Source organism: Lithobates pipiens, unplaced genomic scaffold (genome assembly GCF_037356315.1).
Source record: "Lithobates pipiens isolate NorthernLeopardFrog02 unplaced genomic scaffold, aLitPip1_a1.2 Scaffold_8, whole genome shotgun sequence".
NCBI classification, from domain to species: Eukaryota; Metazoa; Chordata; class Amphibia; order Anura; family Ranidae; genus Lithobates; species Lithobates pipiens.
The window spans coordinates 160,371,427-160,397,451 of NW_027507903.1; the positions used below are offsets into that span (position 1 = coordinate 160,371,427).

A 26,025-nucleotide genomic window follows, 5' to 3' on the forward strand; every position below is an offset into this window, starting at 1 on the left:
CACACCTTCCGCTGCCAGAGGGCACCAACCACACAACACATCCTTTGCCTGTACAGGCCGGAAACGTCTATCACTATCCAGTCACACGACAGAAGGTTTCCTCTGTGTGCGAGCGCGTTCCCGGCTATTTATTGGGATTATTGGAGAGTGCATGCGCAAAAGGCACGTCCAAGATATGGGGTATGAGAGATTATATTGGAGGGAGTAGGGGTAATCCTGTGGTGTCATGTTGGTGCACATACCCTGTGGTGTCAGTAGGGGTGGGGGATTTCTTGTGTCACCAAGGGGGGTGCCCTCAGCTGTTAGGGGGGTGCAGAGCTGAATCCTTTGGTGTCACGGAGGGGAGGAGGGGTGCTGTGTTGTCAGGCATGGAGGGGTATCCATCGAGTCTGGTATGGATTCTAAGGGGAACCACCCCCCCCCCCCAAATCCATACCAGACCTTTATGCAGCATGCAGCCTGGCAGGTCAGTAAAGGGGGTGGGACGAGCGAGCGAGCGAGCAACCCCCACAAACCATACCAGGCCACATCCCGTCAACATGGGGGGGGGCTTTGGAGCCCCCCACCTCATGGAACCTCGTCCCCATGTTGATGGGCACAAAGGTCTCTTCCCCTGTGGTTGTGAGGGTCTGCAGGCGGGGAGAGGGTTATCGGAATCTGGAAGCCCCCTTTAACAAGAAGGCCCCCAGACCCCCCCCCCCCATGTGAATGAGTATGGGGTACATAGTACCCCTACCCATTCACCAAAAAAAGTGTCAAGAAGTAATAAAAACAGAGCCATTTTTGACAATAGTGCCCCTAGGCACTATATTTAAAGGAATTTTTCATTTTTATTGTTGAACTTTAACCACTACAATACAGGGCACTTTCGCCCCCTTCCTTCCCAGCCCAATTTTCAGCTTTCATTGACAATTGCGCGGTCATGCTACGCTGTACCCAAATGAAATTTTTATCATTTTGTTTGCACAAATAGAGCTTTATTTTGATGGTATTTATTCAAGACTCCGTTTTTTATTTTTTGCGATATAAGTGGAAAAATAGCGTACATTTTGAAAAAAAAACATTATTTTCTTCTTTCTATTTTAAAAGAAATCCAATAAAATCGAATTTTGTCATACATTTAAGCCAAAATGTATTCTGCAACATGTCTTTGGTAAAACAATTTCCAGTTAAGTGTATAATAATTGGTTTGTGTGATCACGGACACATGTATGCAAATGATCATGTACAGATGTGTGCAAATGATCACGGACATATATGTGCAGATAATCATTGGGACATGTGATTTTAGTGGGACATATGTGGGGGACATGTGTTTTTATTATTTGGGGACATGTGTGGGGACATTGTGTTTACACTGTGTTTTAGACTAGGTTGGTGATCAGTGAGTAAAAAGCTGTAAAGAACAGCTCATACTCACTGATCACCAGCCGGCTGCAGCGATCTGCTCTCCTCTCCTCAGAGACGACTTCCGTGTGAGGAGAGGAGAGCCGATTGCCTAGCAACCGGCTGTTTGTTTACATCACATGATGGCTGTGAATGGACACGGCTGTCATGTGATCAGGAGAGCCAATCACAGAGCCCTCCTGCTGATCCAAGATGTGCCATATCCGGATGAAACGAGCGCATTGGGATTGCGCCACTGCGTGGGCACGCGCGCGCAATCCCCCTACTTCTGAAGGACGTTCAGGAACGTCCAGTCAGAAGTAGAAGGCTCCCACCCGGCCGTATATATACATTGGCTGGCTGGGAAGTAGTTAAAGATCATTAAAATCACTGCTCCTTTAAAAACGATTGTTTAAAACATGCATTGATACATGTTCCCCAGAGCAGTACCTGGACCCCACCCCCTTTTAAGCACAATACTTGCATATAAGCCTTTAAAGTGGGCACTTTTTATTTTTCCTCTTCGGCTCCGATAGACTTCAATGGGGTTCGTCGTTCGGGTCAGATCTTTTCCCCTGTTCGGGAGTTCTTCTGATAACCGAACACGGGGGTGTTCGGCCCATCTCTAGTTTTTAACACATATAGCAATGTATGGTACACTAACTATGATAAAACAATGTTATTCAATCCGGGACTACCTTTGTTGGTAAGAGAATCTTTGTCTTCTTTGCTGGTAAACCATGCTCTACTAACTGCTGACATGTCCTCATTGCCCGCAGGAGAAATGTCATCAAGCTGTTCATTTTGGAGGATCTTGATTAGGGAAGATAGATTAGAGAACTTTTATTCAACAAGTTCTACAAGTGTAAAAGCAACCAATACTCTAACTGAAGCTTGGTATATACTGTATATTAGTTACTATGCACACATTGTATTTACATGAAATAATAAAAAAACTGGTTAAAGAAAAAGTTCACCTTTACAAAAAAATAATAATAAATGCACATTTTTTTGCAGGTAAAAAAAAAAATATGCATTTATTTTTATTTAATTTTTTTGTAATGGATCTGTAATGAGAGCGATCAGCGAGGTGTGATGCCTCTGTCCTGCAGACTGTGTATCTGTTTGGCTGTAGCTCTGATACAGCCAGGCAGTTTGACTGAGACAGGAAGGCTTAATGAACTATCTAGAGCGCTCAACAGTAACATTTTACAAAAGGTCAACTTATCCTTTAAATTACGGTATGTCTGCTTAGTTAGAACTACATTAAATTGAGCCCATATATGTAAATATTCAGTCATGCATCTTACAGAGTAATTGGAGGCAACAAGTGAAATCAATCATTTAGCTACTGTTATCCTGCAAGCAAAGCAACCGTGTCTAAAATCAGAAAGTCCACATATTTCACCTTCTTCATAGTTCTGAAGCCTGTGCTGTGTAAATTCCCATTTCTCTCTGCTTCCTGCATCATCAATCACAATCAAACTTCTATGGCAGGCAAGAATTGTTTTGGAGGCTGAGAGTAGCTTAATAGCACTGCCTTTTTTCTTTTATACAGTATATATGCATCTTATATGTCAAAGACATGAAGATGCCTGCCCTTGGTGTGTTTGGGAATAGCGCTCCTACAGTACAAGCAAAAGTTCTTAGATTACGAGCTTACTAACAAACGGTAATAGGATGGACTGATTTTCTACAGCTATGCCTGGAAGAAACACTGACATACTAAGCAGGTAAGCTATGCTTCCCGTATATATTTCATGGCGGCATTTTCAGTTTTGACAACAGTGCACCTTTAACCTGGACAGTGTGGTGTCATGCACTACTGCTGCCAATCAAGGGGCTCAATACAGGCCGGGGGGGGGGGGGGGCAAATATGAGACAATCTAATCTGCAATGGTTAAGTCAAACAAAGCTGTCATATTTAACCACTTTATGACCGCCCTATTGTAGCTTTACTGCTAGAAGGAGGCTGCTGTGCACAAGATCACATATATATATATATATATATATATATATATATATGATCCCACACTTCCGGGTCGTGGGGCGTTCATGCGTGCCGCCAGGTGGCTCCCGCTGTGATTGTGCACAGGGGGTACCGCGGACTTGATGTCCACTGGCACCCACGATCCTTTGGTACAAAGGCAGAACAGAAATCTTCCTATGTAAACAATTCAGACTACCAGACTACAGTTCTGCCAGTAGGGAAGGAATGTATCCTGTGTTTCTGAAAAGCAGGAAAATGAATCAGTGCATTCCCCTTGTAAAAGCACCGCCCCCACAGTACACATGCACTGGCTAGGAACACATTTAAAGTGATATTAAAGTCTAATTTTTTTTTTATTATTATTATTTAAAAATAACAAACATGTCATACTTACCTGCTATGTGCAGTGGTTTTGCACAGAGCAGCCCAGATCCTCCTCTTCTCGGGTCCCTCATCGGCACTCCTGGGCCCTCCCTCCTGCTGAGTGCCCCCACAGCAAGAAGCTTGCTATGGAGCCCCAGAGCTGAGCTGCTGCTTTGTGTGTCTATTCAGACATGGAGCCATAGTTCGGCCCTGCACCCTCTCTAGTCATTGGCGCACTGTCTTTGACAGCAGCGGGAGAAAATGGTGCCCCGCTGCTGTCTCAGCCAATGAGGAGGGAGAGTCCCAGGCAGCCGAGTCTCTCATAAAAAAAAAATCACTGGATTGGGGCTGCTGCACATTGAAAGGTTTTTCATCCTGTGCATAGAATGCATTAGGATTAAAAACCTTCTGACTTTAGAACCACTTTAACCCTTTTGATCACCCCTGATATTAACCCCTTCCCAGCCAGTGTCATTAGTACAGTGACAGTGCATATTTTTAGCACTGATCACTGTATTAGTGTCACTGGTTCCCAAAAAAAGTGTCAAAAGTGTCAGTTAGTGTCCGATTTGTACGCTGCAATGTTGCAGTCCCACTATAAAATTTGCTGATCACTGCCATTAATAGCAAAAAAAATAACAAATAAAAATTCCATAAATCGAACCCCTAGTTTGTTGACGCGATTTTTGCATAAACCATTCAATATATATGCTTATTGGGATTTTTTTTATCAAAAATATGTAGCAGAATACATATTGATGAAGAAATTTGATTTTTTTACATTTTGTTTTTGGATGTTTTTTTAAGCAAAAGGTAAAAAAATATTGGTTTTTTTTTCCAAAATTGTTTGTTTTTTGTTTATAGCGCTAAAAATTCAAAAACACAGTGGTGATCAAATACCACCAAAAGAAAGCTCTATTAGTGGGGGAAAAAAAGGACATAACATTTATTTGGGGACAGTATCGCATGGCTGTGCAATTGTCAGTTAAAATAACGCAGTGGCGTATCGCAAAAAATGGCCTTGTCATGCAGGGGTATAAATCTTCCGGAGCTGAAGAAGTAAACCTGTCACATTACTGTGAATTCACCACTCATCTACTTTTCTGTGCTCCCTACCATCCCTTTCACCCATCATAGCCTCAAGTAAAAAGCCTTTTGACGGCTTGGTGCCAGTCTGTATTACAGTTTACAAAGGGAACTTTACTTCCACCCTTATGTGACAATGCTTGAGCCTATATGATGGACACTCAGGAGCTGTGTAGTCACCATGAAAGGAAGCGTCACATGCTCCCAACGGCTAGAAGTACCTGGAAGGACACATGGTGAAGAGGATGTAGAAGTGCACAGGCAAAGTAGTATTAGGACCAGAGGAGACGGGCTATAAAGAGAACCTATTATTTAAAACTGGATGGATAAAGTGACAGGTTTATTATAACTTTATAATTTTATCCAAACCTATTTTGCAAATATTCCTCTGCTTCCACATTTTACCTGTATCTGAGTTATGGATTCTTCATTAATGTCGCCATCCACCACTTCTGTGGTGGCAGTCATGGTCACCTCAAAGCTCGGGTCATTTTCTGACATTAAAAACATACAAAATAGTTGAAATTAATTCAAAGCAGCATAACCAATGACACATAAAAACTTCAAGTGAATGTGTTCTCAGGTGAAAGGAAATGAACTATCTTGCAATTACAGGAATTACAGATTGAGTGCACCAACCCAACTCAAGGTCCGGGTTTAAACACGCACCGCCTACTTTCCACAATGTAAATGTCTCCCAGTACCAAATTCTAATGATACGTTTTTGAAAGCAATGTTTCAAACAAAAATACATTTTCTATAAAGTTTTGGGGTGTAGCTAGAAATGACTGGTATAGAAACCAATAGCCACGCCACCAATCAATCCGGCACTCCCTTTTGCTTCATCCACTTTCTAGGGTCACAGAACTATGTAAGTGGCTGCCAACGGATTGGTCACATTCGCTGCAGTTTACAATTAAAAAAGGAAGTGGCACGTGGGTGCAGCATGATATTATGTATTGTAGGCCTGCTAGTGTGTTTTTATTTTCCCCCATGTCTGGGGCTCTCCTTTAAATCCTTTTAACAAATCAAGACATATTAGGGGTTATTTGCGAATGGCAAATACACTTTGCACTACAAGTGCAAACTATAAGTGCAAAGTGCACTTGGAAGTGTAGTCGCTGTAAATCTGAGGGATAGATCTGAAATGAGGGGAAGCTCTGCTGATTTTATTATCTAATCATGTGCAAGCTAAAATGCTGTTTTTTATTCTCCTTGCATGTCCCCCTCGGATCTACAGTGACTGCACTTCCAGTACAATTTCAAGTGCAAAGTGGATTTTTCTTTAGTAAATAACCCCCATTATTCGTTGTGACTAACAATTCAAATAATTATTCGAATGTGAAACATCACCAGTGAAGCTGAATAATGTTATGGAAGCAATCATTTCATTTTCCGCTTCTAGGGTGTTTTGCTCAGCATTAAAGATAAGGAATTCCTGGTACCATTTTGAGGACAATGCAGGATCAAATTCCCATCGAGGTCCTGTGTGAGCGTTAGGGAGCTTCTTGTGGTTTGAAGTTTCACTCTTCCAGACTCTTCTTCACCTGTGCTCATACTCAACCTGCAACAAGAACATAAAACTGCTGACACGTAATGTAATGACCACATAACACAGCAAGAAAGTCATCACTTGCCAAAGACATAAACAATAACTAGAAGTCATTTTTGATGGGTGCCCAATGGACTCTTAAAAGACAATAATTTCTAATAAAGTTCCTATAGTACTTGCTGTAAGTGAAAAGTTTTATAAACAGAGCTGACACAAGAACATATGTAATTACATTTAGAAATCATTAAAGGATGAGTTCACTTTTTTTTTTTTTTTTTTTTAGTTTTATTTATGCAATAAGCAGCGGAAAATCTTAAATATAAAAGGTGTACCTTTTTAAAGTGATACTAAAGTCTCGTTTTTGTTTTTTTCTATAAAAATAACAAACATGTTATACTTACCTGCTTTGTTGCACTGGTTTTGCACAGAGCAGCCCCAATCCTTCTCTTCTTGGGTTCTTCTTTGGCTCTGCTTCCCCCCCCCCACCTCCCTCCTGTTTAGTCCCCCCAGAGCAGCTTGCTCTGTGGGCACCTGAGCCACATCTCTGTGTATCCATGCAGACACTGAGCCCTGGCCCAGCCTCGCCCCCTCTCTCTCCTCATTGGCAGGAGCCAATGGTGCAGCGCTGCCATCTCAGCCAATGAGGAGGGAGAGTCCCGGGCAGCCGAGACACTTCTGCAACATCACTGGATCGAGATGGGCTCGGGTAAGTATTGGGGGGGCTAAGGAACACAAAAGGCTTTTTATCTTAATGCATAGAATGCATTAAGATAAAAAAAAAAAAAAACTTCTGACTTTAAAACCACTTTATGCATATATTAGCTTTCTAATTATCTTACCTGTACAGGGCGGAAATTTTTTCTATTTTCAGTAGGCAAGTGCTTACACTCAGAGAGAGACAAAGAAGACTAAAGCCCCATACACACTATCAGATTTTCTGCTGATTTTTTTCATCAGATTTACCAAAACCATATAACATGAGGTCCAACCTTAGGAGTTTCAATTTGTATGCAATCAGGCACGCCCTTCCACTACATGGTTTTGGTAAATCTGAAGGAAAAAATCTGCAAAAAATCTGATAGTGTGTATGGGGCTTAAGCAGCACTAGACATATGCAGAACAAAAAATGTGGTTAGCTTTGATATTTAACCACTTCAGCCCCCTGAAGTTTCGGCTGCTCAATGACAAGGCCATTTTTTGCAATACAGCACTGCGTCGTTTTAACTGACAATTGCGCGGTCATGCAACGCTGTACCCAAACAAAATTGACGTCCTTTTTTTCCCCACAAATAGACCTTTTTTTTCTGTTGTCATCCGATAACCTCTGCGGTTTTTATTTTTTGCGCTATAAACAAAAGAAGAGCGTCAATTTTGAAAAAAAAAACACAATGGGGTTGATTTATTAAAGGCAACTCCACTTTGTACTACAAGTGCACTTGGAAGTGCATTTGCTGTAAATCTGAAGGGGACATGCAAGCAAAATAAAAAACAGCATTTTAACTTGCACATGATTGGATGATAAAATTAGCTTCTCCTCATTTCAAATCTTCCCCTCAGATCTTCAGTGACTGCACTTCCAAGGGCACTTGTAGTGCAGAGTACATTTGCCTTTAGTAAATCAACCCCAATATAATTTACTTTTTGCTATAAAAAATATCCAAGATAAAAAAAAAAAAAAAAAAAAAAAAAAAAAAAAATGTTTTTCTCAGTTTAGGCCGATATGTATTCTTCTACAGATTTTTGGTAAAAAAAAAAAAAATAATTCGCAATAAGTGTATATTGATTGGTTTGTGCAAAAGTTATAGTCTACAAAACAGGGCATATATTTATGGCATTTTTATTATTTTTTTACTAGTAATGGAGGCGATCTTCAATTTTTATCGGGACCGCAATATTGCGGCAGGCAAATTGGACACTTTTGACAATTATACAGCAATCAGTGCTATAAAAATGCACTGATTACTGTATAATTGCTCTTGATCATGGTCATCTGCTGATCTGAGAACTGTAGTGGGGACTTTTAATGGCAACTATAATCACAGGTAGTGTTACTCACTGTGTCTCCGACTTTGTGGTGTCTCGTAACAGTGACACCTATGCCGAAATCAGGAGATGGGGTCTCCTCCAGCCCCTCAAACTTCACATTCCTCACCAGTCAGCTGACCTGTAGTTTCTGTCCCCCAGCCATGTTGTGAACTGAATGGATGGCTGCGAAGAGGCTGAGTGGGCTACCGCAGGCTCCAGTAACAACCCTGCTGGGCAGCCACAGGCTCCAGGAACAACCCTGCTGGGCAGCCACAGGCTCCAGGAACAACCCTGCTGGGCAGCCACAGGCTCCAGGGACAGCCCTGCTGGGCGGCCACAAAATGGAGAGCGGCGCGGGCTTCAAGAACAGCCCAGGATTCGGTGACTCCTGTCAAATCATCATTCAATCCCAGAGGGGGTCCCAAACCCCAGGTTGAGAACCACTGGTCTAAGAGAGAGAGATTGGTGTTCATACTTTGTACGAACACACGATCTGTCTCTACTCCCCTGAAAGAACTGGGATTTGTGTGTTTACACACACAGATCCCAGTTCTCGCTCTGTCACAAATGATCGTGGGTGCCCGGTGAGCGCACTCGCATCGGCTCCAGGCACACATTGCGGGTGTGCGCACTCACCCCTAGTGGCCAAAAGGTGAAGCGACATAAGGTAACGTTGTTTCGCCCAGCCCTGCCATTCTGCCGCAATAAAACTGCGGCGGCTGGTCGGCAATCAGTTAAATAATTAAATTTAGTTTAATTTATTTATGCGTTTTCAAATTCAATTAGTCATTTTCCAAATTCGGAAAATTCAAACTGGCATTCAAATTTATTCTATTTTTGAAAGACGGTTATAACCTATTTTTTCTATTCTATTAGAATTGCAGAAGTCAGTCATATTCTATTTTATTCTAATCTAGTCTATTATTTTTCTATTCTATTCTCTTATTTACAACACTCCACCCACGCAACCTCCTGACACATGAAAGTCCACCCCCCTACTCCAGGGTCCCGGAGTATACCCTCTCCCCTGTATCCCACCTAAAACCCCAATCCTACCCTGCTATACAATACAATTTCCAATGCACTAACTGCTGATATGGTCTCATCTAAAAAAAAAAAAAAAATAAAAAAAAAAAAAAGTCCACATACAGGATGTAATCCAAAAGAGCTCATTTAATGAAAGTATGGTGTTCAAATCCCCTTGGGTCAGCTGTCCTATAAGTCTCTATCTCCTGGGTGTGTATGATGGAAAGTATTATAGTGTGATATCCACTGGTTGGTGTAGCCCATACATGGAGCTAACACCCTGTGGAAATGGTAGGGGTGGAGAATGCTAGAGATCTGTAGGAGCTGTAACCTGTGGGTGTGGGAGGATTTATTTATTTTTTTAATCAAAAAGGTTTTTATTGAACATGTCAAGAAACAAAAACTTCCAATGCACAAGTACATAAAAGTATTTTTGAACCAATAACATATACACAAGCATTTTAACCTTGCCGTTACAGCACATCTAAATACTCCAAACACTTCCAGCGCAGCGCATCCATCCTGTCTCCACTGGCGGAGACACTGCGGGGATCCCGGCAGCCTGACACTTCTTATATGAGGAGAGCGGGACCACCTGACCCTGCCACCCTTTGACGCAAGTGGGAAAGCCCGGCTTCCGCAATGACGTGCGGGTGACCCCGCCCCCCTCTGATGTAACGCAGGATGGATCACCCATCGCTGGATCAGATCAGCCATCGCTGGCCCCTGGAGAGATGATCATCCGTTGCTGGATAGCAAGAGTGGATTACCATCGCTGGAATCTTTTTTTTATTTTAAAAAAAGGACTTTTGCAACGGTGTGTGTCTTTTTTAACAATTTTTACACTTTCTTTGTGAAATGGTAGGTACCCCCTTACCATTTCAAACGGGGGGGGCGGGATCTGGGGGTCCCCTTGTTAAAGGGGGCTTCCAGATTCTGATAAGCCCCCCGCCTGCAAACCCCCACAACCAACGGGCAGGGTTGTGGGGAAGAGGCCCTTGTCCTCATCAACATGAGGACATGGTTCTTTGGGGGGGACCCCAAAGCATCCTCCCAATGTTGAGGGCATGTGGCCTGGTACGGTTCAGGAAGGGGGGCGCTCTCTCGACTCCCTCTTTTCCTGCGGCTTGCCAGGTTGCGTGCTCAGATAAAGGGTCTGGTATGGATTTTTAGGGGGAACTCCACACCATTTTTTTTTTTTATTTGGCGTGGAGTTCCCTTTAAAATCCATACCAGACCTGAAGGGTCTGGTATGGATATTTGGGGGGAACCCCATATCATTTTTTTTATTTGATGCGGGGTTCCACTTAATATCCATGCCAGACCTGAAGGGCCTGGTAATTGAATTTGGGGGAACTCCAAGCTTTTTTTTTTTTTTTTTTTAATCAATGACTTTCAATGACTGTTCTCTGTATTATGGGGAGCCGACAATTCATTATAGCCGCGAGTGATTTTAAATGACTTTTTTTCCTGCAGAAATTATTACACTTTGTGCAGGGATAGTTCTAAGCTACTTTACAGGCATACTATAGACACCCCCCAGGTATGAAATTTAAAGGAATATTACACTTTTATTGTTTCACTTTAAGCATTATTAAAATCACTGCTCCTGAAAAAACTGCAGTTTTTAAAACTTTTTTTACATTGATACATGTCCCCTGGGGCAGGACCCAGGTCCCCAAACACTTTTTATGACAATAACTTGCATAGAAGCCTTTAAAATTAGCACTTTAGATTTCTCCCATAGATTTCTCCCTGTACAGGTTCCACTGCTTTTCAAATTTGCCACGAACACCCCAAATTGTTCGCTGTTTGGTGAACAGGCAATGTTCAAGTCGAACATGAGTTCGACTTGAAGCTCATCCGTAATTACAACCTGTATGTGGACTTTTTTTTCTTCTTAATCAGACGATAACAGTGGTTAGTGTATTGGAGTTTGTATTTTATAGGAGGATAGGATTGGGGTTTTAGGTGGGATACAGGGGAGAGGGTATACTTAGGGACACTGAAGTGGGGTGGACTTTTAGGTGTCGGGGGGTTGCATGGGTGGAGTGGTTGAGCTTGGGTGTGACAATGGGGAGGGATTACCGACACATGTGAGATGTTTTTTGTTCATTTTTATGTCCAAATACATATTTCCTGCTATAGTAGCATAGAGGTGCTGTAACCTTTTTGGCGTTTTGTTTTGTGTTGGTAAATTTGGATGCACCACATTACTTTAGGTTAGCACTGTGCAGGTTTACCACCCCCAGGAGTTTTCTATAGGGTTTTTTTTTAACATTATACCTGACTGATGCCCCTGTAAGCTGGATATCACTGGAGTAGACACTGCTTGCGTTCAGGTCGCTGAGCTGCCCTGAGAGGGTGCACTGCATCATTAGCCTCCTTGGCATACTGTGGAAATGTATGTAAAGCCAAACTAAAATTGAATACATTTTTGTTAAGTTCTCGATAAAGTGGTGAGTGATTAGAACTTCTGTCAGTTCTCCCTGCTGAACAGAGTCCACTTTTCTATTTGTTCTGGTGACAATGGTGAGGGGAAATCCACACGGTTGAGCTGTCAAACACACAATATAGTGTAATCCAATGGGGACACTGGTTCTGATGACACCTGTCTAAAAATGTTCCCTTACTTTGGAGAGATATCTTCTTATTTCCTCTTGTGTCTAAATACAAGAAGGCAGTGGGACATAGAGTTTTCATCCTTGCCTAATCTATTCACAATGAAAAAAAATGGCTTTAACCACTTGCTTACTCTTTTACCCCCTTCCTGCCCAGGCCAATTTTCAGCGATGTCACTCTTTGAATGACAATTGCGCTGGCGTGCTACACTGTACCCATCTGAAATGTTTATCGCTTTCTTCACACAAATAGAGCTTTCATTTGGTGATATTTAATCACCACTGGGTTTTTTATTTTTGCTAAACAAAGACTGAAAATGTAAAAAACAAAAAGGTTTTCATAGTCTGTTATAAAATTTTACAAACAGGTAATTTTTCTCATTCATTGATGTGCGCTGATGAGGCTGCACTAATGAGCACTGATCAGGAGGAACTAATAGGTGGCACTATTGGGCAGGACTGATCAGGAGGCACTAATAGGTGGCACTAATGGGCACTGGTCAGGGCTGGTGCAAGGATTTTTGACACCCTAGGCGAAACCTAAATTTTGCCGCCTCATTGACTCCACCCACTTTGCCTTGCCCATGTGACAGAAGGTTCCACTATACAGGAAGCATTGGCTCTGCTTCCTCTAGCACTGGCTCCAGTGCTCTGCTACACCTCTTATTACACTACCAGTCGGACTGAGTTAAGGCGGCTGCCTAGTTTGCCTAGTGGTAGCACCGGCCCTGGCACTAGTAGGTGGCTTTGGTGGGCACTGCTTAGCAGTACTGATGAGCACTGGTAGGTGGCACTGCTCAGCAGCAGTGGCTGTAGATGAGTGGGCCCGATGTCTCTTCTACATGAGCTGGTAATCAACTTGTTTTTTTCTCCTGCTAGCGTGAGGTAAAAAAAAAAAAGCCGATTACCGGCTTCTATTTACGTCATGTGGTAAAGGGCCGGGATCCACACTTTACTCTGATCTGGGATCAGCCGCAAGCTTTAGCGCGGGCATCAAGTGGTTAAATATACTTTAACCACTTCATGATCGGGCACTTTCACCCCCTTCCCATCCAGCCCAATTTTCAGCTATCAGTGCTGTTGCACTTTGAATGACAATTACTCAGTAATGCAACACTGTTCCCATATGACATTTTTATTATTTTATTTTTATTTATTTTTTAGACAGATAAAGCTTTCTTTGTATTTAATCACCCTGGAGTAATTTATTTGTTGTTAAACAAGAAAAAAGACCAAAGATTTTCCACAGAGCGTGCCCCAGGGGGCATTGGAGGACATCAATGGACACCCTCCTGGAGAACTGGAGGACTGCCCTGTATCCATCTTTCGGCTGTATGCAAAATATATGTAAACCCCAGATGTATGCAAGACGTATGTAAACCCCAGCAAATTTCTCTTATTTGTTCCCTTTTGGTCTGGTAAATATACCATTGGAAGGATTATGTTATATCCATTTAACAAATGCAACAACAAAAAACAAAAAAAAAAATCTGAAATTTAGAGCTAAAGGTATTAACAAGCCCTCCTATTATTTGCACTACAGAACATTAGACTTTGGTGTAGAGATCTGAGTTCCTGTATAATGATCAGTAAAATATTTGTGTATAGATGCATTTACTGTAAACACACAAAGATGTGTATGTCTAGATAATGGTAATTTAGATTTCCCCTTTGTTTAGACTTAATGTATGTGCTTAAAAACATGTATACATGCGTTTACATGCATAAAGTACATGTTCTTAGATGCAGATCTGGATTCTATGCTAAGGATTTGAATGCAGTGCAGGCTTACACACCTGTGTCAGATCCATTATTAAAAAACACTTGTATATGCTGTGTGAATGAAACCTAAAGCCTAGTACACATGGGCCGAAAGTTGGCTGGCATCTGCCAGTTCAACAGAAACCAGCCAACATTTGGTCCATGTGCATGGCAGCCGGTCCGACAGAAGCTGGCTTCATGACCGAAAAAGGTCTGCAGACTGGCTTCCGATCAGCGCTCTCAGCCAATAGCCGAGAGCGCTGACCAGAGTGTCCTAGTGGGGGGGGGGGGGGGGCGCCACCCTGTTAGAACATAATAGAACAGCAGGTAATTTATCTGTACTAACATCAGATTGTTAGTACCGCAGGTGCGACCTGAGCTGTCAATTTTATTTTATGTTCAACCGAGCGGGCTTTCAATGAACTGGTGGTGTGTACTGGGCTTAAGGCACATTCAGCGTTGTTTAGGCTCCAATCATGAACACCCTTTTGGTGTTTTTTTTCTGCCTGTAAATAATCCTCTTCTAATATACCTGTAAAAACTTGTGTGTGCATGGACACATATTATTTATGAATCGCAAATCCACTTTGCACTGAAAGTGCACTTGGAAGTGCAGTCGTTCTAAATCTAAGGGGTAGATCTGAAATGAGGGGAAGCTCTGCTGATTTTATCATCCAATCATGTGCAAGCTAAAATTTTGTTTTTTATTTTCCATGCATGTCCCCCTCGGATCTACGGCGACTTTACTTCCAAGTGCACTTTCAGTGCAAAGTGGGTTTTCCTTTAGTAAATAATCCCCATAGGGTTACTTAGAGGTGCTTTTACAGGCTGAAAAATAAATGCCAAATGCTTGCAAAAGCAGCTCTTTCTTAAGCCCAGTTTGCATGCAAATTTAGGTTAAAAAATCTCTGCTGTGTACTAGATTCCCTCTGATGCCTTAAAGTGGAACTAAAGGCAAAACGTTTTTAAAATTTTTGGGATAAAGTAATAGAGGATTAGCCCGTCAGGTTTTTTGTTTTTGTTTTGACATTTGTGTCCCACAGCAGAAATTACCCTTTACTTCCTGTCCCATAACCAAAACAGGAAGTGAGAAAAAATCCATCCAGAGTGAGGAAATCCCCGGGTGTCAACAGAACTAGTGTCCCCATTGGAATTTTTCCCCTCTTTTACTGTTCTGGTGCCAACCAAAAATGTGGAAATTTATTTTATTTCACTTTCAGTTATAACAGTAAACAGGGCATATAGAGGGTGAATCTCCCTAATGGAGGCAACAAACAGCAACGAACAGGTGTTCTAATCCATCTCCACTTTAACCAAAACTAAAAAGAAAAAGTTTTGCCTTTAGGCATACCTTCCAACATTTGAACTTCAGAATGAGGGATGCCGGAGGAGGGACAAGACCGGACGGTAAAAAGTAAACATGGCCAAGCGCAAAACACATTGCCCGATCTCATCCCAGCTCCATCTATTCCCCCAATCCCATCCGCCTTCGTCCATTGCCCTGATCCCATTTTGGCGCCATCCATTCCCCCAATCCCATGCCAGCTCCACCCATTCCTCTAATCCCATCCTGGCTCCATCCATTCCCCCGATCCCATCCATTTCCCCAATCCCATCCCGGCTCCATCCATTTCCCCGACTCCATCTATGCCAGCTCAATCCATTCCCCCATCCCATCCCAGCTTCATCCACTCCCCCGATTCCATCCCAGCACCATCTATTCACCAAGTCCCATCCCAGCACCATCTATTCCCCCAAATCCCATCCCGGCTCCATCCATTCCCCCGATCCCATTCTGGCTCCATCCATTCCCCTGATCCCATTCTGGCTCCATCCATTCCCCCGATCCCATTCTGGCTCCATCCATTCCCCCCGATCCCATCCCAGCTCCATCTATTTCCCAATCCCATCCCAGCTCCATCTATTCCCCAGATTCCATTCCGGTTCTGTCCATTCCCCCCAATCCCATCCCCATCTATTCCCTGATCCCAGTGCCATCTATTCCCCCAATTCCATCCCGTCTCCATCCATTCCCCAGATCCCATCCTGGCTCCATCCACCACCCCTGATTCGATCCCGGCTCCATCCACCATCCCCATCCAATCCCCGGCTCTAGCCATTCCCCCCCATCTCATCATGGCTCCATCCTTCCCCCCCCCCCCATCTCATCATGGCTCCATCCTTCCCCCCCCCCCCACCCTCTTTCCAATGCCTCCCTCCTCTGCAAGTCTCGTGTACATAGAAATAATCACAGACCTCAGATCAGCCCCGTTCTGGCAGAGTGGTCTCCTTCTCTGTGTACAGGAAAACACAGGAGTGGCAGGTTCAGTGCACTCCGCTCTGCACTGTGTGAGTCAGAGGCCATGCAAAGACAGTGTAGCTTGTGGTGTGAGGGGAACCAATGCTGGCGTTCCAGGACTCAGCCCTGATTCGGGCAATGGATCCAATTCTGGGATGGTCCCAGCGAATCAGACATGGTTGGGAGGTATGCTTTATGTATACTTTAAAGTACACTTTTCATGAGAGGCATACAGGACTGCCATTGCTGGCTGCCTTATGAGGCTGGTTGCCTGGCTGTGGCTGGCTTCAATACCTTTGAGTCACAGATGTAACCAGCCTGTAGCAAAAAAAAAGAGCCATGCAAATTTCAGGATTTATCTCTAAACTTGTTCTGGATCAGTGACTCAAGCAATTGTAGCCAAAGTATTAGCAGAACAGCCAGGGAACTAGTGTTTTCAAAACAGAGATCAGCAATAACAGCCTACATAATTCTCTTATAACAGGTGTACTCTTAGCTCCTAAAGTCTCTCTTTACTTTATTGTCTAGGAATACAGCGGTGTCCTGACCTCAGACAATTTTTCAATCAGCTATCGGGTGCTGGCGCTGCCATCTTGACAAAGGGAAAACAGTAGTGAAGCCTTATGGCTTCAAAGCTGGTCTCATACTGCGCATGCGAGAAGCGTGCTGTGCATGTGAATGGGCTGGCTAAGGGGGAAGGCCTTTCCACTCAGGTTTGCAGTGGCAAAACAAGTAACCCTCAACCCCCTACCCCCAAAAGGTAGCAAATGGGGGGGGGGGGAAGAGCAGACAAGCAGAGGTTTCCCGTTTTAGGTGGAGCTCCGCTTTAACTTGATACGCTTATCAAAATGTTCCCTTCGGAATAAACGCTGAAGGTTTTTCCGATGGAATTCCACTGAAACTGTCTTGCGTACACGTGATCACACCAAAGTCTGACCGTCTAGAACACGGTGACGTACAACACGTACGATGGGACTAGAAAAAAGGAAGTTCAAAAGCCAGTAGCTATTCAATAGCTTCCGTCTCGTACTTGCTTCAAAGCATGCATAGTTTTTTTGTCCGTCGGAACAGCATACAGACAGTTTTCCCGATAGGAATTGGTTCCTTCAGAAATATTTAGAACATGTTCTATTTCTAGGTCCGTCAGAGTTTGACGTAAAAAGTCAGATGGGGCATACACATGATCGGACTATACGATGAAAAGCTCCCGTCTGACTTTTCTGTCGGACATTCCGCTTGTGTGTACGCGGCATAATAGTTTTAAGTAATGCAGCAAAATGTACAAGTCCAAGTAGGACAGCCATCGTTAGAGGTGTTTTATTCTTCCAAATCAAATACACTTTTGCAAACTGGTACTGACTAGTATTCCAATGTTTCTGTTTTCCCTCCGTTTCTCTCCCCCACTTAGCTAATGTGACCCCACGCCAATGGAGAGCGGCAGGGGAGGTTCAAACAAGGATGCTATGCAGGCGACTGACATCATCCTTATCAACTGGTGATGCCGCCCACTGCTCATTAGGATGCCGGCAGCTAGGTTGTAATGGTGCACAATGAAACACCGTGGCTTAATGTAACTAAAAGGCAGCTTTCATTCACGCGCCGGCTTGTATACAAATTTTGGGCAATTTTTAGGCATTTTACCAAGGCAACCCTGAGGAAACCTCAAGGCACCTTGGTTTAAAAGGCTGATCTACAAAATAAGAACAATGGATTATACCGTGGGTTTGAGATGCCCTCTAGGACATTTTTGATATTACAAATAAGTATAGTACATGGGAGATATCCCATCTTTAAATGGATGTTTTATGCACCAATTCTACATGAACGTAAAACCAAGATTTTTTTAATGTTGAATGTTGTCGCATACAAATCTATATTTCCTCCCCTCCTAGGGATTAAGTTTAACCCATTGGAGTTCAACCAATGTAGCTTTATTAAAGTGGCAAAATGTATTCTTGTGTGTGGATGTGATACTGCTTGAGGTTATCCCAAGTGGTATATATATATATATATATATATATATATATATATATAAAAAATACCCAAAATGCCTTCCCTCCACCCGCCTTTTTTTCTCGTTTGTTCATTTGCCTACTAGGGGGAGGTTTGGTGGTCCCCGAATTCATGGTCCTTTTACTCACAAAAATAATAGTACAGGCATACCCCACTTTTAAGTACACAATGGGGTTTATTTATTTAAGGCTGGAAAGTGCAAAATCAGGCTTCCTTCTGCATAGAAACCAATGAGCTTCTAACCCCAGCTTGTTCAATTAAGCTTTGGTAATAAAACCTGAAAGCGCATTGGTTTCTATGCAGAAGTGAGCCCGATTTTGCACTTTCCAGCTTTAGTAAATAAACCCCGTTGTGTACTTAAAAGTGGGGTATGCCTGTAAAAAGTTTTGTTATGGTGGCACGTGCATGCATGTATAATTATTAGGTTGAATATAAACTTATGATACTTTATTAATGTATCTGTAATCTTACAGAGCCTGAGGAAGTGGGATGTTTGGGACTCACGAAATGTGTCGTAACGATCGTTGAAACCCCAGATGTTATTACTATCTAGGACTCTAGGAGCAATGTTCTGAGTGGCAAAAGATGTACTGTGAAGCAAATATTTATTCTATGTGAAATACAGGTGAATTTTAAAAATTTGAATATCAAAAAGTTTATTTATTTCAGTAATTCAATTCAATAAGTGAAATTCATATTTTTTTATATAGATGCGTTACACACAGAGTGATATATTTCAAGCATTTGTTTCTTTTCATTTTCACGATTATGGCTTAAAGCTAGTGAAAAGCTAACATTCAGTATCTCAGGAAATTTGAAAATTACATAAGACCAATAAAAAAATGATTTTTAATACACAAATTTTGGCTTACTGTAAAGTACAATATAGTATGCACTCAATACTTGGTCGGGGGTTCCTTTTGCATGAATTACTGCATCACTGTGGCATGGCATGGAGGCGATCAGCCTGTGGCACTGCTGAGGTGCCAAGTGGAAAATAAAAATCAGCATCTCCATAAAGCTGATCAGCAGGGAATCATGAAGTGCTCTAGAATTTCCTGGTAGATGGCTGTGATGACTTTGGACTTGCAAAATTGACTTTCACCTGAAAAAAGGACTTTGGACCAACGAGCAACAGTCCTGTCCTTTTTCTCCTTAGCCCAGGTAAGACACTTCTGACATCATCTCTGGTTTAGGAGTGGCTTGACACAAGGAATGTGACAGCTGTAGCCCATGTCCTGCATACGTCTATGTGTGGTGGTTCTTGAAGCACTGACACCAGCCATAGTCAACTTCTTGTGAATCTCTCCCACATTCTTGAATAGCCTTTGCTTCACAATCCTCTCAAGGCTGCAGGTATCTGTTGCTTGCTCACCTTTTTCTACCACACTTTTGCATTCCATTCAATTTTCCATATATATGCTTGGATACAGCACTCTGTGAACAGCCAGCTTCTTTAGCAGTGACCTTTTATGACTAACCCTCCTTGTGGATGGTGTCAATGACTGCCTACTGGACAACTGTCAAGCCCACGATTGTGTAACCTACTGAAGCAGACTGAGAAACCAGTTAAAGGCTCTGGAAACCTTTAGGTCTTTTAGGACCTCTAGGCCCTTTCACACATGCTGTCCAATCAAGTCCGCCTATCCGTTTTTCAGGCAGACCCAATTGGACACTCCATTCACCTCTATGGAGCGACGGATGTCAGCAGTGACATGTCCGCTGACATCCGCTGCTATCCCATCTTATTCCACAAATCTAGACGGATGGAGGTCCTACTTTTCTTCCGTCTGGTGGATCGGATGAAAACAGACAGGCAGTATAGAGGAGAGTGGGACTCTGACAGGTCCATCTCTGCACAGTAAGCCGAGACTGACCTGTCATCCACCTGCTCAGTGGTGATCAACAGATCGATCCTTGCTGAGCAAGCGGAGTCAGTAAAAATGGACGTGCCCTGTGTGAAAGGGGCTTTACAGGAGTTTTGAGTTAATTAGCCGATTAGAGTGTGACGACATGAGTCTACAATATTGAACTTTTTCACAATATTCAAATTTAATGATTTTCGGGTTTTCACTAGCTGTAAGCCTTAATCATCAAAATTAAAGGAAAGAAATGCGTGAAATATATCACTCTGTGTGTAATGAATCTATATAATATATGAGTTTCACTTTTTGAACTTAAAGTGGAAACCTTCAGTCATTTTTTCATCTTTCCGTCTATTAAATCTTCTGCCCTTGTCGTTTTAACTTTGGATAGTAAAACTTTTTTTTCTACCAGTAAATACCTTATACAGCCCACTTCATGTTTCTTGTCTGGTAAAAAGCCTAGGCTTAGGACATCATGCACAGCTCTCTCTCTCTCCCTCTCGTGAGAGTTTGCCACTCTCCGAGTGCATCCGAGTGTTTTCCGAGTGACTCCGGCGTCCCCCCCCCCCCAGCCTCTGGCCACATGCAGTACTGCATGTAATAGCTGTCACTGTGGAACAAATTATCTGAGTTTCTATTGACTCCTATGGGGAAAACTCGTTTTGATATACGAGTGCTTTAGATTACAAGCATTCTTCTGGAACGAATTATGCTCGTAATCCAAGGTATCACTGTAAATCAATTTTTTGATGATGCACCTGTATGCATGTTTGCATGTCTATGAATGGTCTACTATGGACAAAATATATATATTTAATGATCTATGGATCAATGTTTTAGAGGGATAAAATACATTTATGGAATTTTAATTGTGGTGTACATTGCATATATACCAGGCCACCTTGAAAGCCCTATACATGGTTGGTTTTCCACTCTTCAAAAATTTACGGATGTTGGTGCCCAATTGTGCAATTCGGTCAATTTATATGTGGTCTTGCATCATTAGAAACACTGAGCCCAGTAGCCTAGTATGACAAAACATTCCCATGCTCCTCCTCCAAGCTAACAGACGGGCTGGAGACTGCACTGTCCACTTTTTCCTCTGAAGACTAGAAATTCAGGGAAGCAGCACTAAGCAGAGCCAGAGCCAGGAGCGTTGACAGCTGTAAACTGCAAGTGCCAAGATATTTACCAAATAGTTTACTGGGGATGTTTGTTTTATTTTGATCAATGTAACAAACACAGAGTTTAAGAAACTGGTGGTGATTAAAATAATATTAATGTGCAAACTGGCAGCAAGTCTTTCTCAATAAGTTGCAGCCAATGCAACTCAGGTTCTTAGTTGCGAAAAGAAGTACTACCTGAATCTGACCCATGTTTTGGATCTCCTAACAAAACTGTCACAAGGCTTTTCTGAATTAGTCGCAGGCAGTATTAAAGGGTCATACCACCAAAAAAGTGTTGTAACTAATTTAACCCATTCGTGCATCAGCATTTTATAGCTTGAAGCACCAAAATGCTGAAGAAAAAAAATATAAATTACTCTCTATGGAGATGGGTTACATCTCCACTACAAGTCACCTGAAGCTCAAAAAAGTTCTGGAGCTTTTTTTATTTATTTATTTATTTTTTTATTTTATTTAGGCGTTTTTTGTATAGAAACACTTGATTCAAACAAATTCTCTGCTCAAATGCAATAATTAAATAAAAATGAATAATAAAGAATACATAAATAAATAGGGATGCGCCAATGCCATGGTACAATGCCATGGAGCAATGGTACAAAGCATTGAAAATTTGCGAATGGAGATACATTTTTTTTTTTATTTTGCACTTTTTTCAATGTGAAACATGTAAATATATGTTAAAGGTGTAAAAATGTTAATGAACAAGAAACTTTTTTTTAACTATAAATAGTTCATATAATAGAAGCGAACAAAAAATAAAAAAATCAGCAGGAAAATAATAATTAAATGGAGAAGGAGAATAGGGAGTTCAATAAGGCCGATTAGAGAAAATTAAGGATTAATAAGGGGTTAAACAGAGGAACATTAATTAAAAAAAACGTTTTATTTTTTTACTTGATAGGTTGTTTTAAACTGACTTTAGCCGCAGATCGAAGTTCATCAGCAGATGAATAAACAGAAAAAAAAAAGTTTCTTTTTATCTTTCTGTTTATGACCAGTTGATAAACATTGCCCTACTACTGGGACTTTGTTTACACTTCAGCTGTCAACAGGGGGACCCCACTGACAACTGAATGAGTTGTCAGTTGTTAGGACGTGGCGGCCCCACTCCTTCACAACATATAGTTGCCAGCTTTATTTTTTTTTTACATTTCCACTGTCACTGGGGGAATCAGTAACTAAATAAATAATAAAAATAAATAGAATAATCCTCACCTCAAACCCTAACCTAACAAAATAAATATATAAATAAGTAAAAAAATAATAATAAATAAAATAACCCCTAATCATAACCTTTAACCCCCAAACCCTTGCTAAAAAAATACAAAATGAATAAAAGTGGGTGAAATGGCTAAAAAACCATGGCAACAAATGATTAAATAGATGATATTTTTCTTTATATACTAATAAAAAAATGGCAAAGCTCAAAAACGCGAAGCTCAGGTGTTGTTATACTTACCTGTTCTTTGCAATGGTTTTGCACAGAGCTGCCTGAATTCTCCTCTTTTTGGGTCCCCCGCCAGCATTCCAGGCCCCTCCCTCTTGCCAAGTGCCCCCACAGCAAACAGCTTGCTAGGGGGGAACCCGAGCCACTGCTCTGTCCATTCAGACACAAAACTGTGGCAAGGCCCCGGCTCCCTCTCTCTCCTCATTGGCTCTCTGCCTCTGCCTAGCAGCAGCATGAGCCAATGGCGCCCGCTCCTGTGTCACAGTCAATCAGGAGGGGGAGTCAAGGGCAGTCAAGGTTCTCATGCAACATTGCTGGATCAAGATGGGGCTCATGTAAGTATTAGGGGGCTGCTGCACACTGAAGGTTTTTTATCTTATTGAATAGAGTGCATGAAGATACTTTAGAACCACTTTAACCACATGCTTACTGGGCACTTAAACCCCCTTCCAGGCCAATTTTCAGCTTTGTCACTCTTTGAATGTCATGCAACACTACACCCATATGAAATTTTTATTTTTTTTCACATAAATAGAGCTTTCTTTTCGTCGTATTTAATCACTATTGGGGTTTTTATTTTTTGCTAAACAGACAAAAAAAAAAAAAAAAAGACAAAAAATTTGGAAAACAAAAACAAAAAAACTGTTTATATAGTTTGTTATAAAATTTAGCAAACAGGTAATTTTTCTACTTCACTGATGTGCGCTGATGAGGCTACACTGGTAGGTGGCACTGCTGGGCACTCCTTAGCAGTACTGTTATTCAAAGGTAGGTGGCACTAGTGGGCACTAGTTAGTAGCAGTGGCTCTCTGTGTATGGGACCGATGTCCCTTTTACACAAACCGGTAATCGGCTTATCTTTTTATGCCAATTACCGGCTTCTGTTTACATCATGTGATCAGCTGTCATTGGCTAACAGCTGATCACATGGTAAAGGGCCGAGATTGCCCCCTTACTCCAATCTGTGATCAGCCGAGCCTCATGGACTCGCTAATCACAGAGCACACCACTCGGCAGGGGGTACTCAGGCAGAACATGCACGGTGGGATGTATATGGAAACCTTCCCGGCAATTTAGGCCTGCGCTGTAGACGTCTTTTGGCTATAGCGCGGACACGAAAAGGTTGATGGCAGGCTCACCAGGTATTATTTGAATCAAAGCTCCAGATTTAAAAAGATTGAAAATTACATTAAAGCGCAACTAAAGTCCGCCCACCCCTACAAAAATTAAAAGCCTGCAGCTACACATACTGCAGCTGCTGACTTTTAATGATAGGACACTTGTCTGTCCAGGAGTGCGATGACAGCACCGCAGCTGATGTTTCTATCAGCTGTAGTGTGCTGCCGCCGCCATTGCCGGTAAGGGAACCCGGCAGTGAAGCATTATGGCTTCATGCTGGTTCCCTACTGCGCATGCGCAGGGCTCTGCTGCGCTCTCCTACTGGCCCGGCCGCGGGGGAAGGAGGGAGCCAAGCTGCTGATGTAATTCGCCGTGTACCTGTCAAAGACAGGTATCTGCTCCCCCGAAAGGTGCCAATTGTAGCACCCGGGGGGGGGAGGGGGGGAAGAGACAAATGATCGTAAGTTCCACTTTTCGGGGGGAACTCCGATTTAAATGGTTTAAAAAATGCTTGAAATAAACATAGATGTATACAGACAAGAAAAAGTTAAAGACTCGATAGAAAAGTGACAGCAGAAAAAAGTAGAGTAGTCTTGTTTCTAATACTTACCCTAGCTCCAATACTCCAATGCCTGCAAGGTCCCTCGCTAACAGCTTCTTCCAGGTACCAGCCTACAGCTACCTTGATTGGCTGTGATGATGTGACTCCTGCGCACGCACAGGAATGCAGTCATGCATCATACCGGAGTGTCTACCGAACTGTGCATGCGCTGCTCAGTGTACATTTTAGGGCCATTTCACTCAGGAATGCATGCCGTGTTCCCATGCCATTCCAAAGCATTCCTGCACGGCTTGATTTTGCAACCTATTCATTTGAATGAGCTGCAAATCCCACTGGAACAGGGAAAATGTGGCGCATGCGCTACTTTTAAAAACACACCACACCAAATCACATGGTATTGAGGTAGCATGTGTTGTGGTGCCTATAAACCCACTACATGTGTGATCTGTTTTTAACAGTACGTGGGCACTCACATGCAGGTCGCAATTCCGTGGTCGAATGTGGTACCGTAAACGCAGACGAAATGCATCTTTCCCGGTGGCCTTGATGCATTGATTTACTATACAATTGGATATCCATTTAATTTATTGGCAAAAACATTATATCCCTCACAAAGTACGCAAAAAAAAAAACAACATATTTTTTTGAACAGATCATATACACGGGGATGTAATCAAGATGGATATTTAATACGATCGTGTTTTCCTCCACAACTGATCAGACAAATCTTAATATGATCGATCGTTTGATAATAAAGCACATCCGATAATTGCCTGCTGTGATCCTTGAAGGAGCGTACGATGGTAATGGTTACATGCATGGCCACCTTTAACCTGACCCTCCATCTGCTGACCTTTGCAGTCAGTGATGGCACAGGGCACTTCATCCAGAAATCCAGCACTGTGATCCCTATGCAGTGATAGTGTATAGTACACGTTGTATGTATGGAGCAGAATGACAGTTGGTGGTGGTGTTGATGATGCTGCACTGAGCGCTCCCTCCCTCCCCCACACATCTCTGTCAGTGATGATGATGATGGAGGAGAATGTAAACAATGATGGCGGGGTGATGTGATGGGCTCGGGGTCACGGCCGATGTTGTGCACGCCGCTCCTGTCACTGGGCCTGATACTCACTTCCTGTTTTCAGTCCGGGTACTTGGCGAGCAGGATGGAGGCTCCGAAATACCAGGATGCAGCAACACAGCGCTCCATGGATCCCAGTGTCCTGTATAGGAAGTGGAGGGCGCTTCCACGTCACTTCCGCCCTCACTTGTCATGGAGGGGGATTGCAGGCTGTGCTGTGTAACGTTGATGTATGACCCGCAGTGCAGTGCTCACAGGACTCCCAGTATGTGGGTCTTCTTCTCCTCCAACAGCTCTTCTATGGACAGAATCTGCTGCAAGAGATCTGTTCCTGGAAATGTCTGTAAGCAATAATAGAAGCAGTGCAAGTGGAAGCCATAGTGATAATGGATGGTTTACAAATGAAAGTAGATGTAAACCCTAAGGGCTCATTCTCACTGGCTTCAACTTTAAAGCAGAGTTCCACCCAAAAATGGAATTCCACTTTAAGGACTCCTCACTTTTTGACATGCCACTTTTGGCTTGTCATTTTTTTTTGGGGGGGGGGGGGGGGGCGGTTACTTTGTTTTGACAGGTACCCAGCTCCCACTCATTGCGCCGCAGCGCAGAGAGGAAGTTCTTCTCTCCCCCTCCCCTCCC

At 42.6% G+C, this 26,025-nt stretch overlaps 1 protein-coding gene across 2 annotated transcripts in view; it reads right to left on the reverse strand.

The window, feature by feature from the left end:
- DMTF1 (cyclin D binding myb like transcription factor 1) overlaps positions 1 to 25,585 on the reverse strand; it is an 86,045-nt gene extending 60,460 nt beyond the window's left edge. For both annotated transcript variants that reach the window (XM_077471947.1, XM_077471946.1), the window contains exons 1-4: positions 25,438 to 25,585; positions 6,271 to 6,389; positions 5,231 to 5,319; positions 2,085 to 2,199 (exon numbers count right to left, since the gene is read on the reverse strand). In XM_077471947.1, the coding sequence (XP_077328073.1) occupies positions 2,085 to 2,199; positions 5,231 to 5,319; positions 6,271 to 6,389; positions 25,438 to 25,580 (466 nt within the window). In that variant the 5' untranslated portion in view covers positions 25,581 to 25,585. The remainder of the gene's footprint in view (positions 1 to 2,084; positions 2,200 to 5,230; positions 5,320 to 6,270; positions 6,390 to 25,437) is intronic.
- Between the last annotated feature and the right edge of the window lie 440 nt (positions 25,586 to 26,025).